At 36.2% G+C, this 15,338-nt stretch overlaps 1 protein-coding gene across 6 annotated transcripts in view; it reads left to right on the forward strand.

The window, feature by feature from the left end:
* Positions 1 to 15,338, forward strand: part of LOC150105369 (transforming growth factor-beta-induced protein ig-h3-like) — a 243,775-nt gene that overhangs the window by 53,468 nt on the left and 174,969 nt on the right. For all 6 annotated transcript variants that reach the window (XR_016548445.1, XR_016548442.1, XR_016548443.1 and 3 more), the window contains exon 2: positions 8,948 to 9,147. Coding sequence is in view for 2 of the 6 variants with exons in the window: in XM_090394114.1 (XP_090250240.1) it covers positions 8,948 to 9,147 (200 nt within the window). In the remaining 4 variants the exon portion in view is untranslated. The remainder of the gene's footprint in view (positions 1 to 8,947; positions 9,148 to 15,338) is intronic.

The following is a 15,338-nucleotide window of genomic DNA, read 5'->3' on the forward strand; positions in this document are numbered from 1 at the left end:
ATTTTTTTAATTAATTTATTTTATTTTATTTTATTTTAATTTTAATTTTTTATCACTGGAGGTCAGGCTAATAAAAAGGATGTATTAACTACGTAGATTTAGTTTACCAGTATACAGGGCATGAGCATGTAGCTTGGTTCCTTATACAGTTGTATTCTTCCGATGATGACCTCGATATAGGGGTCGAAATGTCAAGTTTTATTTTATTAATAATTAATAAAATAATCTGTTCAACACGTGTGTTTTTGTGTCCCTAAATTTACAAATATGACCTTGATTCATGTACATATAAGCCTGTAGATTAGGATTGCAAATCTTCCATATGTCTACTAGTTGAGCATTGTTGAGACATGTTTTTAACTGTGGATATCCTACTTTTCCACTCCTGGGTTGTCCTTCTATTTAGTCTGATGCAGAGTTATCAATACAGTTCCAGTCTCCACCTGCTATGATGTAGTGGGCACCATATAAATACAGCTCCAATTCCTGGAAGAATTTTCGTATAACTGTTCCATTGGATGAAGCATAAACTTTTATAAATGTTATTACCCATCCACAGTAATTGCAGTCTATTGTCAAGATTCTCTCTTGTGAATATTACAGAATGACCCAGGGTGGGGTGTGTGTGGGGGGGGATAAGAATAAGAACTCCTACTCTGGCCCTGTTAAATCTTCCAAAGCCTTCAATAAGAATGTTTCTTGGAGAAACAAAATCTGATATTATGGCATATCATAAGTTTCCATATAGTTTCTTGTTTAATTTGCCTGTGGAATCCTCATATATTTAATGAGACAATGCAGAAAGGAGATGCTATGACTAGTGAAGTGTCAGTGGCAATTCTTTAACTTCTAAATTTTGGATGAACCTGATGATGTTTTCAATCTTTGATGGAGCATTTGTGTAGCCTGCGTCTTATAAACTGTTTTCAAGTTTTTTTGCAGTTGCTTTCCATTATTTCAGTTTCATGCCTATCATTCTTGATTTGGAAGCTAGTTATTTTCTTTTCATGTAGATGATAATCATATTGAGAAGACTTTGAATCAGTAAACTTTATTATTTTTTTTAAAATTGTATCTCTTGCTTTCCCTTTATTAGCATGAGATGGTTCTTTATAGTCCATAAACTCTTCTGAGTCTGAAGAGTCTTCATTTGATGATCTGCAACCTTCCCAAACTTTACATTTTTTTATTACTTATTTTCTTTTAAATGCAGTTCTTTTATAACACATCTTTTAATTTTTTTTATCCTCAATTTTTTTTTTATTAATTCATCTTTCCTTTTTGATGATCTTGCCTGTATATTAAGTTCTTTCAGTTGTCTTACTTGCTTTTCTGTTTCTTCTCCAGTTTCTCCTTGTAGAACAGTTTTGCCTTTTGTATCTGTTCAGTTGTTAGACTAGGTTCGTTATTGGTAATTTCAACTGATGTTGTTCCATCCATATTTGACTAGGAAAGTGGTGTCTGGGATTTTGGGGCTAATTTGGTTGAGTACTTTTTCGTGATTTTATCAAGTGTAGTTTGTTTAAAAGCACTGTCTTGGAAGATCCGGGAACTCTTCTTTATACCTCTCTGATGTGTGCGTGCGTGTGTGTGTGTGTGTGTGTGTGTGTGTGTGTGTGTGTGTGTGTGTGTGTGTGTGTGTGTGTGTGTGTGTGTGTGTGTGTGTGTGTGTGTGTGTGTGTTTTAATTGGCTCTACCAATGCTCCCACTCTTTCAGCAAAAGTTTTGAAAGGACAGGTGTTAATGCGGCATTCAGAACTTTGCATTTCTGACAGGATTTAAGACGCCAATTAGTGATATGTCCGATCTTCATACAATTGAAACATTTAGATTTGGGGCAGTTACTGCCCAATTGATCATATGAACCATAACGTAGACACTGCCTCTGTACTACAGGATAGTTTACCATAACTCAGGTTGTACCAATGTTGATAAAATTTGGTACAGGTGTCTTCATATCCATTGTGAAGGTGACATCACCAGAAAACCAGTTTGAATCTTCACCTGATAAACCCTTTTGTATGTTACTAATTTTATCCCATTTTGAGAATGTCTGTATAAGGATTTCATTACTGTTCTCTATATATTCCATTGGAAATCTTTCAATTTTTACTGTTTTAACCAGGCATCCCACCATTACAGGAATTACTGTGCTGCCTTCAAAAGTAAATCCCTGTAATAGCTTATCACTTGTTTCTTTAACTACAATTAAATATTTCCCTCTGCTGTACAGGGTGAAAGAATAAATCTTACTAGCACCAACTATCTCTTTTAAAACCTTAGTCACCTGTCTTGCTTCTTCACATCCTGGAATTTCAATCAGTGGGAGTCAGACCCAGAAGTGATGCCAAGGTTGAAGTAATGCAAGTCATATTTCCATATACAAATATCCAGAAGGTGTCGCACCTTTTTACTAAAATACTCTGGATTAGAGATAGACGAAAGTTTTTTTTCACTTTACCATAAATTAGAAAATGTTATAAATTACAGAAGTAAAGAATTCTTTAATTTATAGTATAACCAAGTGAAAAAACTTTCAACATCTATCTCTAATCCAGAGTAGTTTAGTAATAAGGTGTGACACCTTTTGGCTAGTTGTATATGGAAATATGACTAATGCATTACTACAACCTTGGTATCACTTCTGGGTCTGACTCCCACTGATGAGACCTCAATAAAGGTTCAAACTGGTCTGGGTAGTGGCCTTTCTCATAATGCATAGCATTATACATGTATGTAAGGATATGTGTATTGCATTATGGGATACTAAGGCCACTGATGTGAAGTTGGCTTCTATATACAACCTAGCCGTGAATTGACTTCAGGTGCAAACTTTGTTTGGTTGCACTTGGATAAAGGATGAAACAAAGATGCCAAGAAATTATATTCTTGAATTTATTGTGAAAATAAACTGAAAGCCTTTGAAATGTGGATCTTCAGAAGAAATCTTAGAATCCCATGGACTGCGAAAAAATAATTAGGGATTATTATTATTAACATTTGACCTCCATGGAGTCGGGGACTCATTGTGGTAGGTACACACTATTGCACACATAATGCTCATCCAAATGCTTTAAACGGATTCAATGTGTCTACTCCCACAACACACTCAGGTAATGCATTCCACCCACCAACCACTCTCCATGTAAAGAACCTATTCCTCACTACTGTGAGGAGTAGGTACACCACTATATATGCATCTCCCCTGTCCAAGGTATTTCTCACCTTGTTATAGTACATAAGTAAAGAAGCATAAAGCTTACGAATTTATTATTATAAATTCGAACCCTCAGCCTTTGGCTGGAGAGTGGATGCGCTGACCAGTCGGCCAACCAGGCTGGTGATCTTGATCTCCCCTTAACAAACCTATGCTGATGACCACAGAGAAATACTGCTGTTATCAACCCATTTCTGTATCCTACTTCTCACCAATCTCTCCAGTACCTGCACCACAACTTCAGATATACAGACTGGCCTATAATTTGAAGCTACATCCTTATCACCGCCTTTATGCAGTCTAACAGTTTTATCCTCCTTTCCACTTCCTTGGAACCTGTGCTGTTCTAAGACTTATTAAACAGGCATGCCAATTCCCTGGAACATTCCCTTAAGATGTGTGGTGATATGTCATCAAATCCTATTGCCTTATTGACATCAAGGTTATTTATTTCCTCAAATACCTCCTGCTCACTCACAATTAAGCCATCCCCTCCTATATCCTCTACACTTAATTTTCTAATGATTCCACCCTGATCAGGATGAAATACCCTTATAAATTGATCACTGAATACCTCAACAATGTCTTCTGCAGAGGTTACCATTCTACCACTTTCATCCATTAACTTCATTTTGCCGTGATCATTCTTCCATCTATTTTCCACATATCTAGAAAAAACTCTGCCAATTTCTGCTCATACTCTACTTTTGTTTTCCTTACTAATTGAGTCACTCTCCTGGCTTGTTCTTTATACTCTTCATGTAACTGATTATTACTATTATTCATCTCCAAAGAACTTTCTTTTTCCAGATATCATGATTAAGCTCCATATTCATCCATTTTATACCTACATTATTCAGCCTTTGGAATACATTTGCATGTTGATGTTGTTATATATTTCTTTGTCAGTTCCCACGCAGCATTTATTTTCTTACCGCACAACTCCTCGTTCCATGTTATAGCTCCAAACTGTCTCCTAAGCTTGTCATAATTGACAGCCTTATAATTTCACATATATCCTTTCCTCACAAGAGTCTGCATATGACTAACCACAACACAGGTGATTACTTCATGATCACTTTCATCAACTGGAGGAAAGTGCGAAAACCTCACAATTACATCCTCTGATGAAATTATCAGATTTAGATCTCTTGATCCTTGCATGCCCTTCTTTATGTGCTGTACGAGATGGTTACCTCTCAAGAACTCAAGAAATTAATTTTCTTTATTCCCAAATGCTATCTCTTCATTCCAATCTATACCACCATAATTAAAATCACCCATAATAATTATCCTTCCTTTGTTCACTAATCCAAGTTTATGCATTTCTTCATCACCACCCTCCACATCCCCAGGCCTATAGCAACAATCAATTAATGTCTTCCTCTCAACCACCAAATTACACAACATTGCCTCATAACCATTGCCACTATTTTCCCCTTCTATCATCAGCAGCACTCCCCCTCCCTTCTTGCCCTTTCTATCCTCCTGAAAAATACTGTATTCTTCAATTTCTATTCCTGTTGCGATATCATCTTCATTCAACTGTGTTTTGCTTATTCCAATGATTTTGGGACGAATAAACTCAGTCACTGAAACCATTTCATCCCCCTTATTTCTGATACTTCTGGCATTTATTATTATTATTATTATTTGTAAACAAACAGCAGTTCATTTTTAGGTCTATAGCCAGTTCTATCCAAGCCATGTGTTGGTTGTGATTTCCTCACCACACTTGCCCAATCGCCTTTATCACCACTTACCACATATCTGCTCAATCTCAACTTCCCCACACACATTGCAATATACACCGTCTTCATATACACACACACACACACACATTCACTGCCACTTTCAACATTCACTCTCCCTATGCCATGTCTCCCTGTTCACCCGAACTCCCCTGTTTCCCTGTTCCCTCTTGCATTCCCATTCTCTCTTCATCTCTCACACTACTTTTGTTTCCACTGCCAAGCACTCTTGTCTCTTCAGTACCACTCTCCTGATTTTTCCCTTCATCTCTTTCTCCTGATCTGTTGCATGCATTACACACTGTGCTTCCACACACTGTACTTTCATTCAGCAACATTTTCTCTGGTACACTCACTCCAAAGCCATTTAAATGCAACCCATCACGCCTGTATAATTTCATTCTTCCCTCAAACACATGCCATATATTCACAAACTCCACTCCCTTCTCCTCACACAGCTCGCTAGCATATCATTAATGATTTTGTCTCTCCGTTGCATCGTAATACCTCGGCAACACGCTGACAACTTTCCTACTACATGGTTATCTTTCACTCTTCTCAGTAGTTTCCTGATATTCATCCTCACATCCTTCTTATATCCACTTAGATCATTCTTCCCTACAATTACAACTAATTGTAGGGAAGAATATTACAATTACTCTCTTGCTCGTTCTTCCTCATGTCCTGTGCCTTAATTATTGTACTCATTCTCCTACCTGGATAGCAGACCTTATGGTATCTCGGTAACTAGCCCTCTAATTATGGAGTGTCTATATACTGCTATCCTGGAATCATTCGTCACCTCTTTTACTCTTTTTTCTTTCATTCTTTTCTCTTGCACACTTTCATTAGTTTTCACTAGACATCTAACATCACTCCACATGTTCCTCATTTCATTTTTCATTTTCAATAAATGTTTCATTAAAACTTGCATTCCGACAATTTCACTCTCTATCACTCCCGCAATCTCGCTACCTCTTGTTCTGCTGCACTTTACTTCTATTTCTTCATTCATACTTTCTTTCACTCCTTTATCACTAACTTTTGCTTCTACATCTTTGCATTCTTTCACTCCCTCAGTTTCTCCAGCTTTTGTTTCATTTCCGTTTTTCATAATTTTCGTTTCTACATCTTTGCATTCTTTCACTCTCTCAGTTTCTCTATCTTTCATTTCATTTCCATTTTTCATAACTTTTGCTTCTACATCCTTGCATTCTTTCACTCCCTCAGTTTCTCCAGCTTTTGTTTCATTTCAATTTTTCATAACTTTCGTAACCTTTTCCTTAACTTTCAGTTTACATCCTTGCATTTTTTTACTCCATCAGTTTCTCTTGCTTTCGTTTCATTTCATTTCTTTCTTGTACGCCATCTATCTTTTCAGTCAGTTTTGCATATCATGATACCAACAATATATTGCACTTCCTACATATCCATACTTTCTCTCGTTCATCTCTTTCTCTCTCTCTCTCCACAAACACATATCTTACACTCCACGATGTATACATATTGCACTCACGACATCGAATCAGTTTTGAAAAGTCTATATTGCTGATGCTACTTGATTTTTGTGATGCTCGTCTAGTAGCACCAGTCAGTGCCTGCATTGATGATTGGAGAAGAAAGGACTCTGTTGAAAACCATTAAGAAAAGGAAAACCACCTGCCTTGGTCACATACTAAGGCATGAATCTCTTCAAAAAACACTTTTAGAAGGATATCAAGGACTGGACCCTTTTCTCTTATGAAGAATGCAAGAGAGAAGCACAACACTGTACTTGGTGGAAATTCATTGTAGTCAACCTTCTAGAACGAGACGACACCATACAAGACAAGATACATAACTCATTTTTGGGTCTGTTACCAGTTCAACTTATGCCCTCTCTTTGCCATGACTCTTCATCACCATGAGAGACAACAGATGGACAGTCAGAGTTACAAACTGGTATCTGAGAGATACCAAAAGGAAACCTTGAAGGAAACCAGCCTTAAGGTGGGAAGACCGAATGATTAAGAAAGTTGGAAGAAAATGGAGAAGAAAGGCCTAAGACAGTAATAGCTGGACTCTTTATGACCTGCAGTCATGGAGAAATCCTGACTGAAATTACAGGTCCATCAAGGTAATCTTGTTTTCCATCGATCTAACCTGTCACTTTGTGTGCTGTCTTCTCCATTTTATATTGATCAGCTTCCCATGTATAAGCATAGGCATGTATCTGCATGAATGCCATGTAAAAACTGCTTCCACTCTCCATATTATTATGCTGTATCTGCCTGGCCATTCAAACTCCTTTCATTTCCTATCTTACATATTAGTTATCTCGTTCTCATCTTTTGTTCCTCTCACTGGTCTTACACACTCTTTTTCTGATCATTCATCAACACATGCTTTCATTGTCACTTCTTTCTTACTTCCTGAGACCTTTAATTCACCTTTTAATGCTCTCATTACTCTGAGTTAACAGGAAAGGCTAACTCATATGAAACGCATTCAACCCATTAGGCAAACCTGGTTGGTTGAGTGGATAGCAATTTCATTCTTCAACCAACAGTCTCTGAGACCTGAAGTAGCTTAAAAAAGTTTCATGTTTTGTCTGTATAGCAAAGCTACAAGATTATATGTTTTTAGCATATTCACAGTATTAAATGTACTATAGGTCTACAACCTTTCATGAGTAGGATTCACATTAAAAAAATAATTAGCATGCAAATTTATATAAACATTTTGAATCCAAATAAAAATTGTGAGATAAAAAACTCTGCATGTTACGAGTTGACTCTTATTTTCATAAGCAGCTAACCAATTAACACAGTAATAATACAGTAATTTATCTGACCACATTGAGAAGGAAGTTTGCCATTCTGATAATTGAAATATAGTTACATGGTGCTATACCAGAAGTCTGACATGCAAAGATCAGTTAACTGAGTGTGTGTGTGTGGGGGGGGGGGGAGTTGTTGTTTTGAAGGTTAAATATATTTTAACTTTCTGATCTTATATTTTAGGGAAAAGATAAGATCAGAGGTGGCATATTATATTGATGATACCTCACTGCAAACAACTGAGGATCCAGAAATAATAGACTGTAAAGTAGTGAAAATAAGGAATTCTGCAATGTTAAGAATGACATGGATAAGGAAATTATCCTGATTCCTTAAACCAAATCTGAACATAGTATATTGACTACAGAATATTGTGTTCAGATTTAGTTGTTTTAGTGTGGGAAAGAGAGGGGAAATGAGAAAATTATAGGGAGGATTCAGATCCAGGAAGCCAAGATAATACTGGAATGAACAGTAGTAGATTAAGGGAGCATGGGTTACAAAGTTTGGTATAATAGGCAAAATTGAGAGGATGTGATAGACATACAAATTAGTAAAATTTTACTGATTAAAACATATTAAACAACTCTATAATAGCATGGTCTATATAATATTTCTCATGGTATATGGACTGAATGCATTATTCCTGAGAATAACAGCAGCAATGTTGGTGAATGAGTTTTAAAGAGCAGTATAACAAGTGTTGTATAGTTTGCAGGGCTGTACTTAAACTTTTCTTGAGGCTGATGGGGGCTGATCCACTAGAGTGCTCTGGTACCCTCCTCAGTGTTTAGGGCCCTTAAATTGGACCTAATTGGGGGGGGGGCAGCTAAAGCCTCATGTGCTTGTGCATAAGTATGGCCCTGATGGTTTGGGTGAGACACTCTGTGATCCCTAAGATGCCATAGTTATTCAATAATAATAATAATAAAATCTTCAATGTAAATTTTCATAATAGGTCAGATTTATACTGAACTAATATCCTTTCAATGGAAAGAATGAAAAATCAAATACTCAAAATAATTTTTTTCCACATACAAAATGAAATATAATGAAACTAATCTTGGAAACTTGTTTTTCAATTTACTCCTCTAGTTTTCTCTAGTAATGAAGTTGGTAATATAATTAGTAACCTGCTTAACAATTACTATTTAATACAGGAAGATTCACTCTCTTTGCCCCAACAAATGAGGCTTTTGCCAGACAGCCTGATTACTGTGATAATGTGCATTTAGTGGATCTTATGAAGTATCATGTGGCACTAGGTGAATGGCCTTCCAGAGGAATGAAAAACAATGAAATGTTACCACTTATGATGCAAGATAGAAATATTAGAATCAACATTTACAGGAATGGGAAGGTAGGTAATGAATTTTTCTTTTGAAACTTAATGAGTTTATGTTATTTAGCATTTCTTTATTTATCCCATGAAAGAATATTAAGTTTGGAAAGAGAAAATCTATTAACATATTAAACAGGTCCTACTTGACTTCCAATGGTGACCTTTCTTAAAGAATACTCTTCCTGTATGTTTGTCCCTTCTAGAAGGAGATGAAGAGAATATGGATCAGCAAGTTTTAAATTTTGCTATGAATAGATGGCAGTCAGTTGTTGCTCAAATGCAGAATTCCGAAAGTGTCAGAATCATAAAATACCAGTTCCGATAAGTACTGCAGCAATTATGTTTGTAATGAGGTATTTAAGTGAGAGGAGAGAGATGTTTGACTTGATCGTTCTCTTTAGAATCAAATAAAAAAATAATGTTTCAGAATACTTCCACTGTTTTGCAAAATATTTTCAAGTATATTGATTAATAGTTAATATTTAACTATCAAGTTTCACAGAGTAGCTGGCTCAGTTACTCTTCATTATTTTTTTTAAAATGATAATTACAAAATAAAAAAAAAAATATATATATATATATAGTAAGGATATAAAGTATCTCATGTTAACTGTCCACGAGTACTAGTTGATAGCATCCAAATCATATAGAGCTTTTTTTTGTGTGTGTGTGTGTGTGAAAAGAATAAAGGAGAAAAGCTGAGAAATAGGGTGAGATTTGAATTAATAAGGAGAATGGAGGATACAATATAAGAAATGTCAGAAGGCATGAGAGATGCAGGGTGCAAACACTTTTTCTACGATTTTTCTCGTTTATTCTTTCTTTCCCAAAATGTTATGAAAATCCCTTATCCAACTATTTTTTTATGCTAATATTAATGGCCTATCATTATGAAAGAGGAGCAAATCTACAGTCAAGATATGTAGTGAACTAAGAATCAAAGAGAGAGAGAGAGAGAGAGATGAACAGGTTGTGGGAGGACAGATGGAAGGTGAGAGTGAGACTGTCAGCAAGGAGGAAATAAGAGTGGTCAGGGTGAGGAGGAGTGTGGCACAGTGTACGATACCTCTCCCTAATGCAAGAGTATCAGAAATAAGGCAGCTGAGTTGGTGTGCCCAAAGATATTGGCATAAGTGAAACTTGGCATGAAGGATGTGGTTATATTAAAGAAAAAATGTAGAAGGCACTGACAGTGAAATGTTCAGAAATCTTAGTTGGATGTATAACGAGAGGAGCCTAGCATTGCTACACCAACTAATGTTTGGATTGACATAGCAGAGATAGAGATTAAAGGTAGGTGTTCCTAATTGGAAGATTTGAATTATAGGATTATGAATGAATTTGGAAGGAGGGGGTTTATATATATATACAGTCACACCCTGACTTACGCTACCCTGACTTATGTGAATCCAGAGTTACGCAGTTTCTTATATGTACATATTCCCGTACCGCTTCACACCTCACCACTAGTCGTATCTTTCAGGCGCCGGCCGCATTCACCAGTGTCACATATGCTGTGAACAAGCACTGGCGTGTTTCGCGCAGTCTACATTCATACAAGATTTTTATAGTCTACAAACTTTGCGATTGTTTAATGTTATGTTCTTGATAAAAATTTTATCACATAAAAAATAATAAACTCGTCCAAAAGAAGCAAGTCCGATTCTTCTAGAGCTAGCAAGAAAAGAAAAACATTGACTTTGGAAACAAAACTCAACATTATTAAGGATTTTGAAGGCAGAATGAAAATTGTGAGCTAGCAAAGAAGTTCGGGAATCCACAGTAAGAACAATCATAAAAGAATGGTTTACAGATTTTGGAGGACATAGATTCTAACGAGGAACAAATTGTAGCCACAAGACAAGGAATAAAAAAACATTAGCTTGCTATGAAGAAATTTTGCGTGACAAGAAAAAGACATTATGCCATCAGACGAATCTATTAGATTTTAAGAAACCATCGACATCAAAATAACTTTCTTTTTTTTATGTACGAAAAACTACAATTATGATTATATTTCTTAAAAAATATAGGTGTTTTTGTAAACCTTTGGTCCCAATTGTATGTTTGTATATATAAATTACATGCAAAATTATAGTTACACGAATTCAACTTACTCGCTTTTTGTTGGTCCCACCTACCGCGTAACTTCGGAGTTTTACTGTATATATATATATATATATATATTTTTTTTTTAATCATAATTTTACTGACTAGGAACACTAAGATAAGGTAAGATAAAAACTTTAATTAAAACAAATGGTTTCGTCGGAATGCTGACTTCTTCAGGTGTACAAATTATCACAAACTGGAAAAATAGCAAGATAAAACAAGGACTTTTCATATAAACAAGTTACGAATAATAACAGTCAAATTTGAACTGCTGTCCGTGTGGCAGGTCTAGTGTGAGACGTTAGTGAGTGGGAACTATCTCGAGAGCGCCAAAACTGAATTACTGTGCTGTGTGAATCAGGTAAAGCTATAACTTAAATTGCTATTCATGTGTGAGGGGTCCAGAACTATTTCTTTTGATTCTAAGATATGTCTTTCAAGTTTGTCAATGCATTTATGGATATTAGTAGTAAGATTCCAGTCTATCTGGTGTTGACGCTCTTCTAAATTAGAGTTTGCAGAGAAAAGAACATTATTTGAGAGGGCGCTTGCACGGGTTTTGTTGTAAGAGATATCACGTTGATGCTCTTCGAGACATAGTGAGACCGACTTATCAGTTTGCCCATAATATGGTTTTCTGCAACTGCAGATGATTTTATAAACTCCTGGGAACTGAAGTTGGTTATGTTGTAAAATTTCAATGTTGCTAAAATAAATTATCTAAAAACATCGACTTTTTACAGTAGGAATTCACCTGAATTTTCTTGTACAAATGTATATTTTAGTTTTCTATGTAAAGTCACCTGTATAAAGAGCAAAATAAGCCCAAAGGGAATTAACTCGCTCATTGTTTAAGAAGGGATATAGGAGTATTGAAACTAAGAGCATCGCCCGAAATTCGGCATGTCTTTTTGAAGATTGTGTGCAAGACCAATCGCAGGTGACCTTCAAGGTCAATATTGAAAGGGTGCGGCGCGAATCAAAAAGAAAGGCCCATAGGCAACATTAAGGCAGTAAAGGGTGAAAGTATGATTGTCGGCGAATTTTCGAGGAAACATAATATAGGGTTCTCCAAACTACTAGCAAGACTCGCACGTGGATGCTAGGGGTTCCAAAAACTTAATCAAAGGTGCAGGGACTCTGGTGTATAAAAGGGTTTGTTCGAAGATGAGAGGGACTTCCTTTTCTTCTTCCTGAGTGAATCATCCACGAGAGAGGACCCGAGGTGTAAGTTCTGGAGGGGAGGGTGGAGAGACCCATCCACTGATGTCATTCCAGTCACAGCCGAAGATATCTAGAGGCTATAGTTAAGGAAAATTCTTGCCGTAAAGGTCCTGTAGTCGAATAAGTGCGACCAGGCCTATGCAGAAATCCTTCACCGTGCAGTTCAAGACACTGGTACGCCTACCTTATATCCTGCATGCTGCTACGACTATTCATCGGTGCCCCGATGTTGCTTCGAGGAGAATTCCAAAACACAGAACAGAGGAGAGAAACCCCACTCAAGCGCCGGAATGAGAAACCAGAAGGACGGAAAACATGCAAGATAGGAAGAGACCCATGTGAGTCTACATTCATTTATTGTTTGTGAATTAAGAAAGAATTCCCTATCGAACTGCTAAATTGTCTAGTTTAAGGAGATAGTATTTAATATTTCTCGTAAACATGGGTAATCGCTAATGAATGAAGCATGAGCGCAGTTAATTTCCCTGGGAGAAAATATTGAGCTATTGAAATTTCTTTGATTGAATCTTATGATAGAGTATATTTTTGATATCATACCATTGGAATGTTTGAGACTCAATGAGGTGGAGTGCATAAATCTATTTGCCTAGATTGTGATTAAGTATTTGAAGGGAATGAGATTCTGAGAGATATAATTGTATACATGTATGTCGTATTTTGATAGATACTAAATTAGGAATGTTAAGCGCAACTAACGATTTCATGTTATAGGCATAACTTGCTGATATTTGTAATATAAAGTATGTTTGTTGAAGGTTTAACTAAGTAAGCATGAGAGAATTCAATAGAAATCAAGTTGAGTGATTGAGAAAAACTAAGAATTACTTTTCATAAATGAATCTTGTGATTTCAAGTGATATGTATAATTATGTGATCAGAAATTAAACTTGTTGTTATTGTTGATAAAAATAGTTGTCTGATTCAATCTTTTTGCAATGCACTGATCCAAAAACAACTATTTCGGACCTGATAGCGGAACCCCATTGATTAGTAGTGATTTATGAGTAAATTTTGCCATGACTGCAAACCTTGGCTAAAATAGGATATAAGTGATTAATTGATCTACTAATTAATTGATCTACTACTATTGATCTACTTTTTTTGCCTATAGGGGAATTTCAGAGGCACAGTCTTCAATCAAATAAATATCTGGAGATCCTAGGCAAGAAAAATTATACTTAAGGTAGAACAATAAAGAAGGGAAATAATAGAAAACGAATATTAAGTTAAGGAAACATGTAAGCAGCGATAAGAAGATAAGATATAAGAATATACAGACCTCCAGATTCCATATTATTACAATGTTTTGGCTTGGGTGGGTTGACTCAGGAAAGAACGAAGTTTTGGTAGGGTAGTGAAGTAAGTTCTAATGTTAAAATTCTTCATAATTTTTGCCAATTTTTAGTGATAGAGAACTTACATATGGTAATTGAATGTGTGCAATAGGATTGGAGTTATCTTCTTGCCGAGTTGGCATATGTGGGTCTAGACAGTTTGCAATGCTTTAAGGTAGGTATCCATTCTTTAGGAAGGTGCTTTTGAGGTGTTAAAGTTTTATTTTAAGTTCTTCTGAAATTAGAGATCTCGCTCGATGGGCCAGAGTGGAAATAATACCGAGTTTCTGCTGAGAGAAGTGATGAGAGTAGGCATGTAAGTATCTATATGTGTGAGTTGTTTTTCAAAAAATCTAATATTTGAGACAATCAGCATCCTAATGATCTTTAAATCTAAAAAGGCGAGGACGGCATTTACCTCGAGTTCTGATGTGAATTTGATGTTTTGGTGGCGATTGTTCAAATGATCTAAGAAGGTTTGTAAATTCTCTTGACTATATTCCCAGATGAGGAAGATATCATCCATGTATCGCAGCCACAGTTTGGGTTTTAATGTAGCACTTGAAATAGCTCTTCAAAGTCTTTGAGAAATATGTTGGCTAACACTGGAGATAATGGGCTGCCCATAGCTAAGCCGCTGGTTTATTTATTGATTTTTCCTTCAAATGGAAATAGCCGGAGTTTACGCAATGCATTAATAGGGCGAAAATTTTTTTGAGAGACTTTGTTTTTTAGTAGATTGAGGATTTCTTCTATGGGAACATTTTTGTAAAGAGAGAGAGAATATCAAAACTAATCATTCTGTCAGATTCCTTGAGATGTAAATTTTTTACTTTAGATATAAAATCTTCAGTTTTTTTGATATATGAGGAGGAATTATCAGTGAGATGTTTTAAGGAAGAGGCAAGGTATTTGGATAGGTTGTAAGTAGGCGAGTCAATGCCTTCAACTATCGGTCTTAAAGGTGTGTCTGCTTTGTGAATCTTCATCCCCTAATTCCCCCGTACAAACGGGGAATTAGGGGATGAAGAGAATGGAGAGAGAGCCTGGCATGTCTTAGAAGTTCTAAAGTTGATTTATTATTATTATTACAGGCAACTCTAAGGAGTCCTTAGACTCATCGAGGGAGGCCCTAACATCATGTCAAGAACAACTATTCGACATTCACACAGTATCTATCATACCTCGCCTTGAACTCATTCACAGTCATGGCACCCACAACAGACTCTGGCAGCTTATTCCACTCATTCACAATTCTTCAATTAAAAAACCTAGCTCTAACACCCTTGCTAACCACGCTCTTGCCCAACTTCCATGTATGGCCCGTAGCCCTCCCACCACCAGTCCTATTCTCAAAAATATCTTCTGAATTAATCTTATAGAAACCCTTCAGTAATTTGAATGTCTCCATCATATCACCCCTTTTCCGCCTATCAACCAATTTCTGCAATCCACAAATCTTCAACCTGTTTTCATAAGGTTCATTCCATAGACCTGCTATCATCTTGGTCACTCGTC

The sequence above is a fragment of the Typopeltis vanoorti genome, chromosome 6 (genome assembly GCF_054136105.1).
Source record: "Typopeltis vanoorti isolate ZY-2024b chromosome 6, IOZ_Tvanoo_1.0, whole genome shotgun sequence".
Classification (NCBI taxonomy): Eukaryota; Metazoa; Arthropoda; class Arachnida; order Uropygi; family Thelyphonidae; genus Typopeltis; species Typopeltis vanoorti.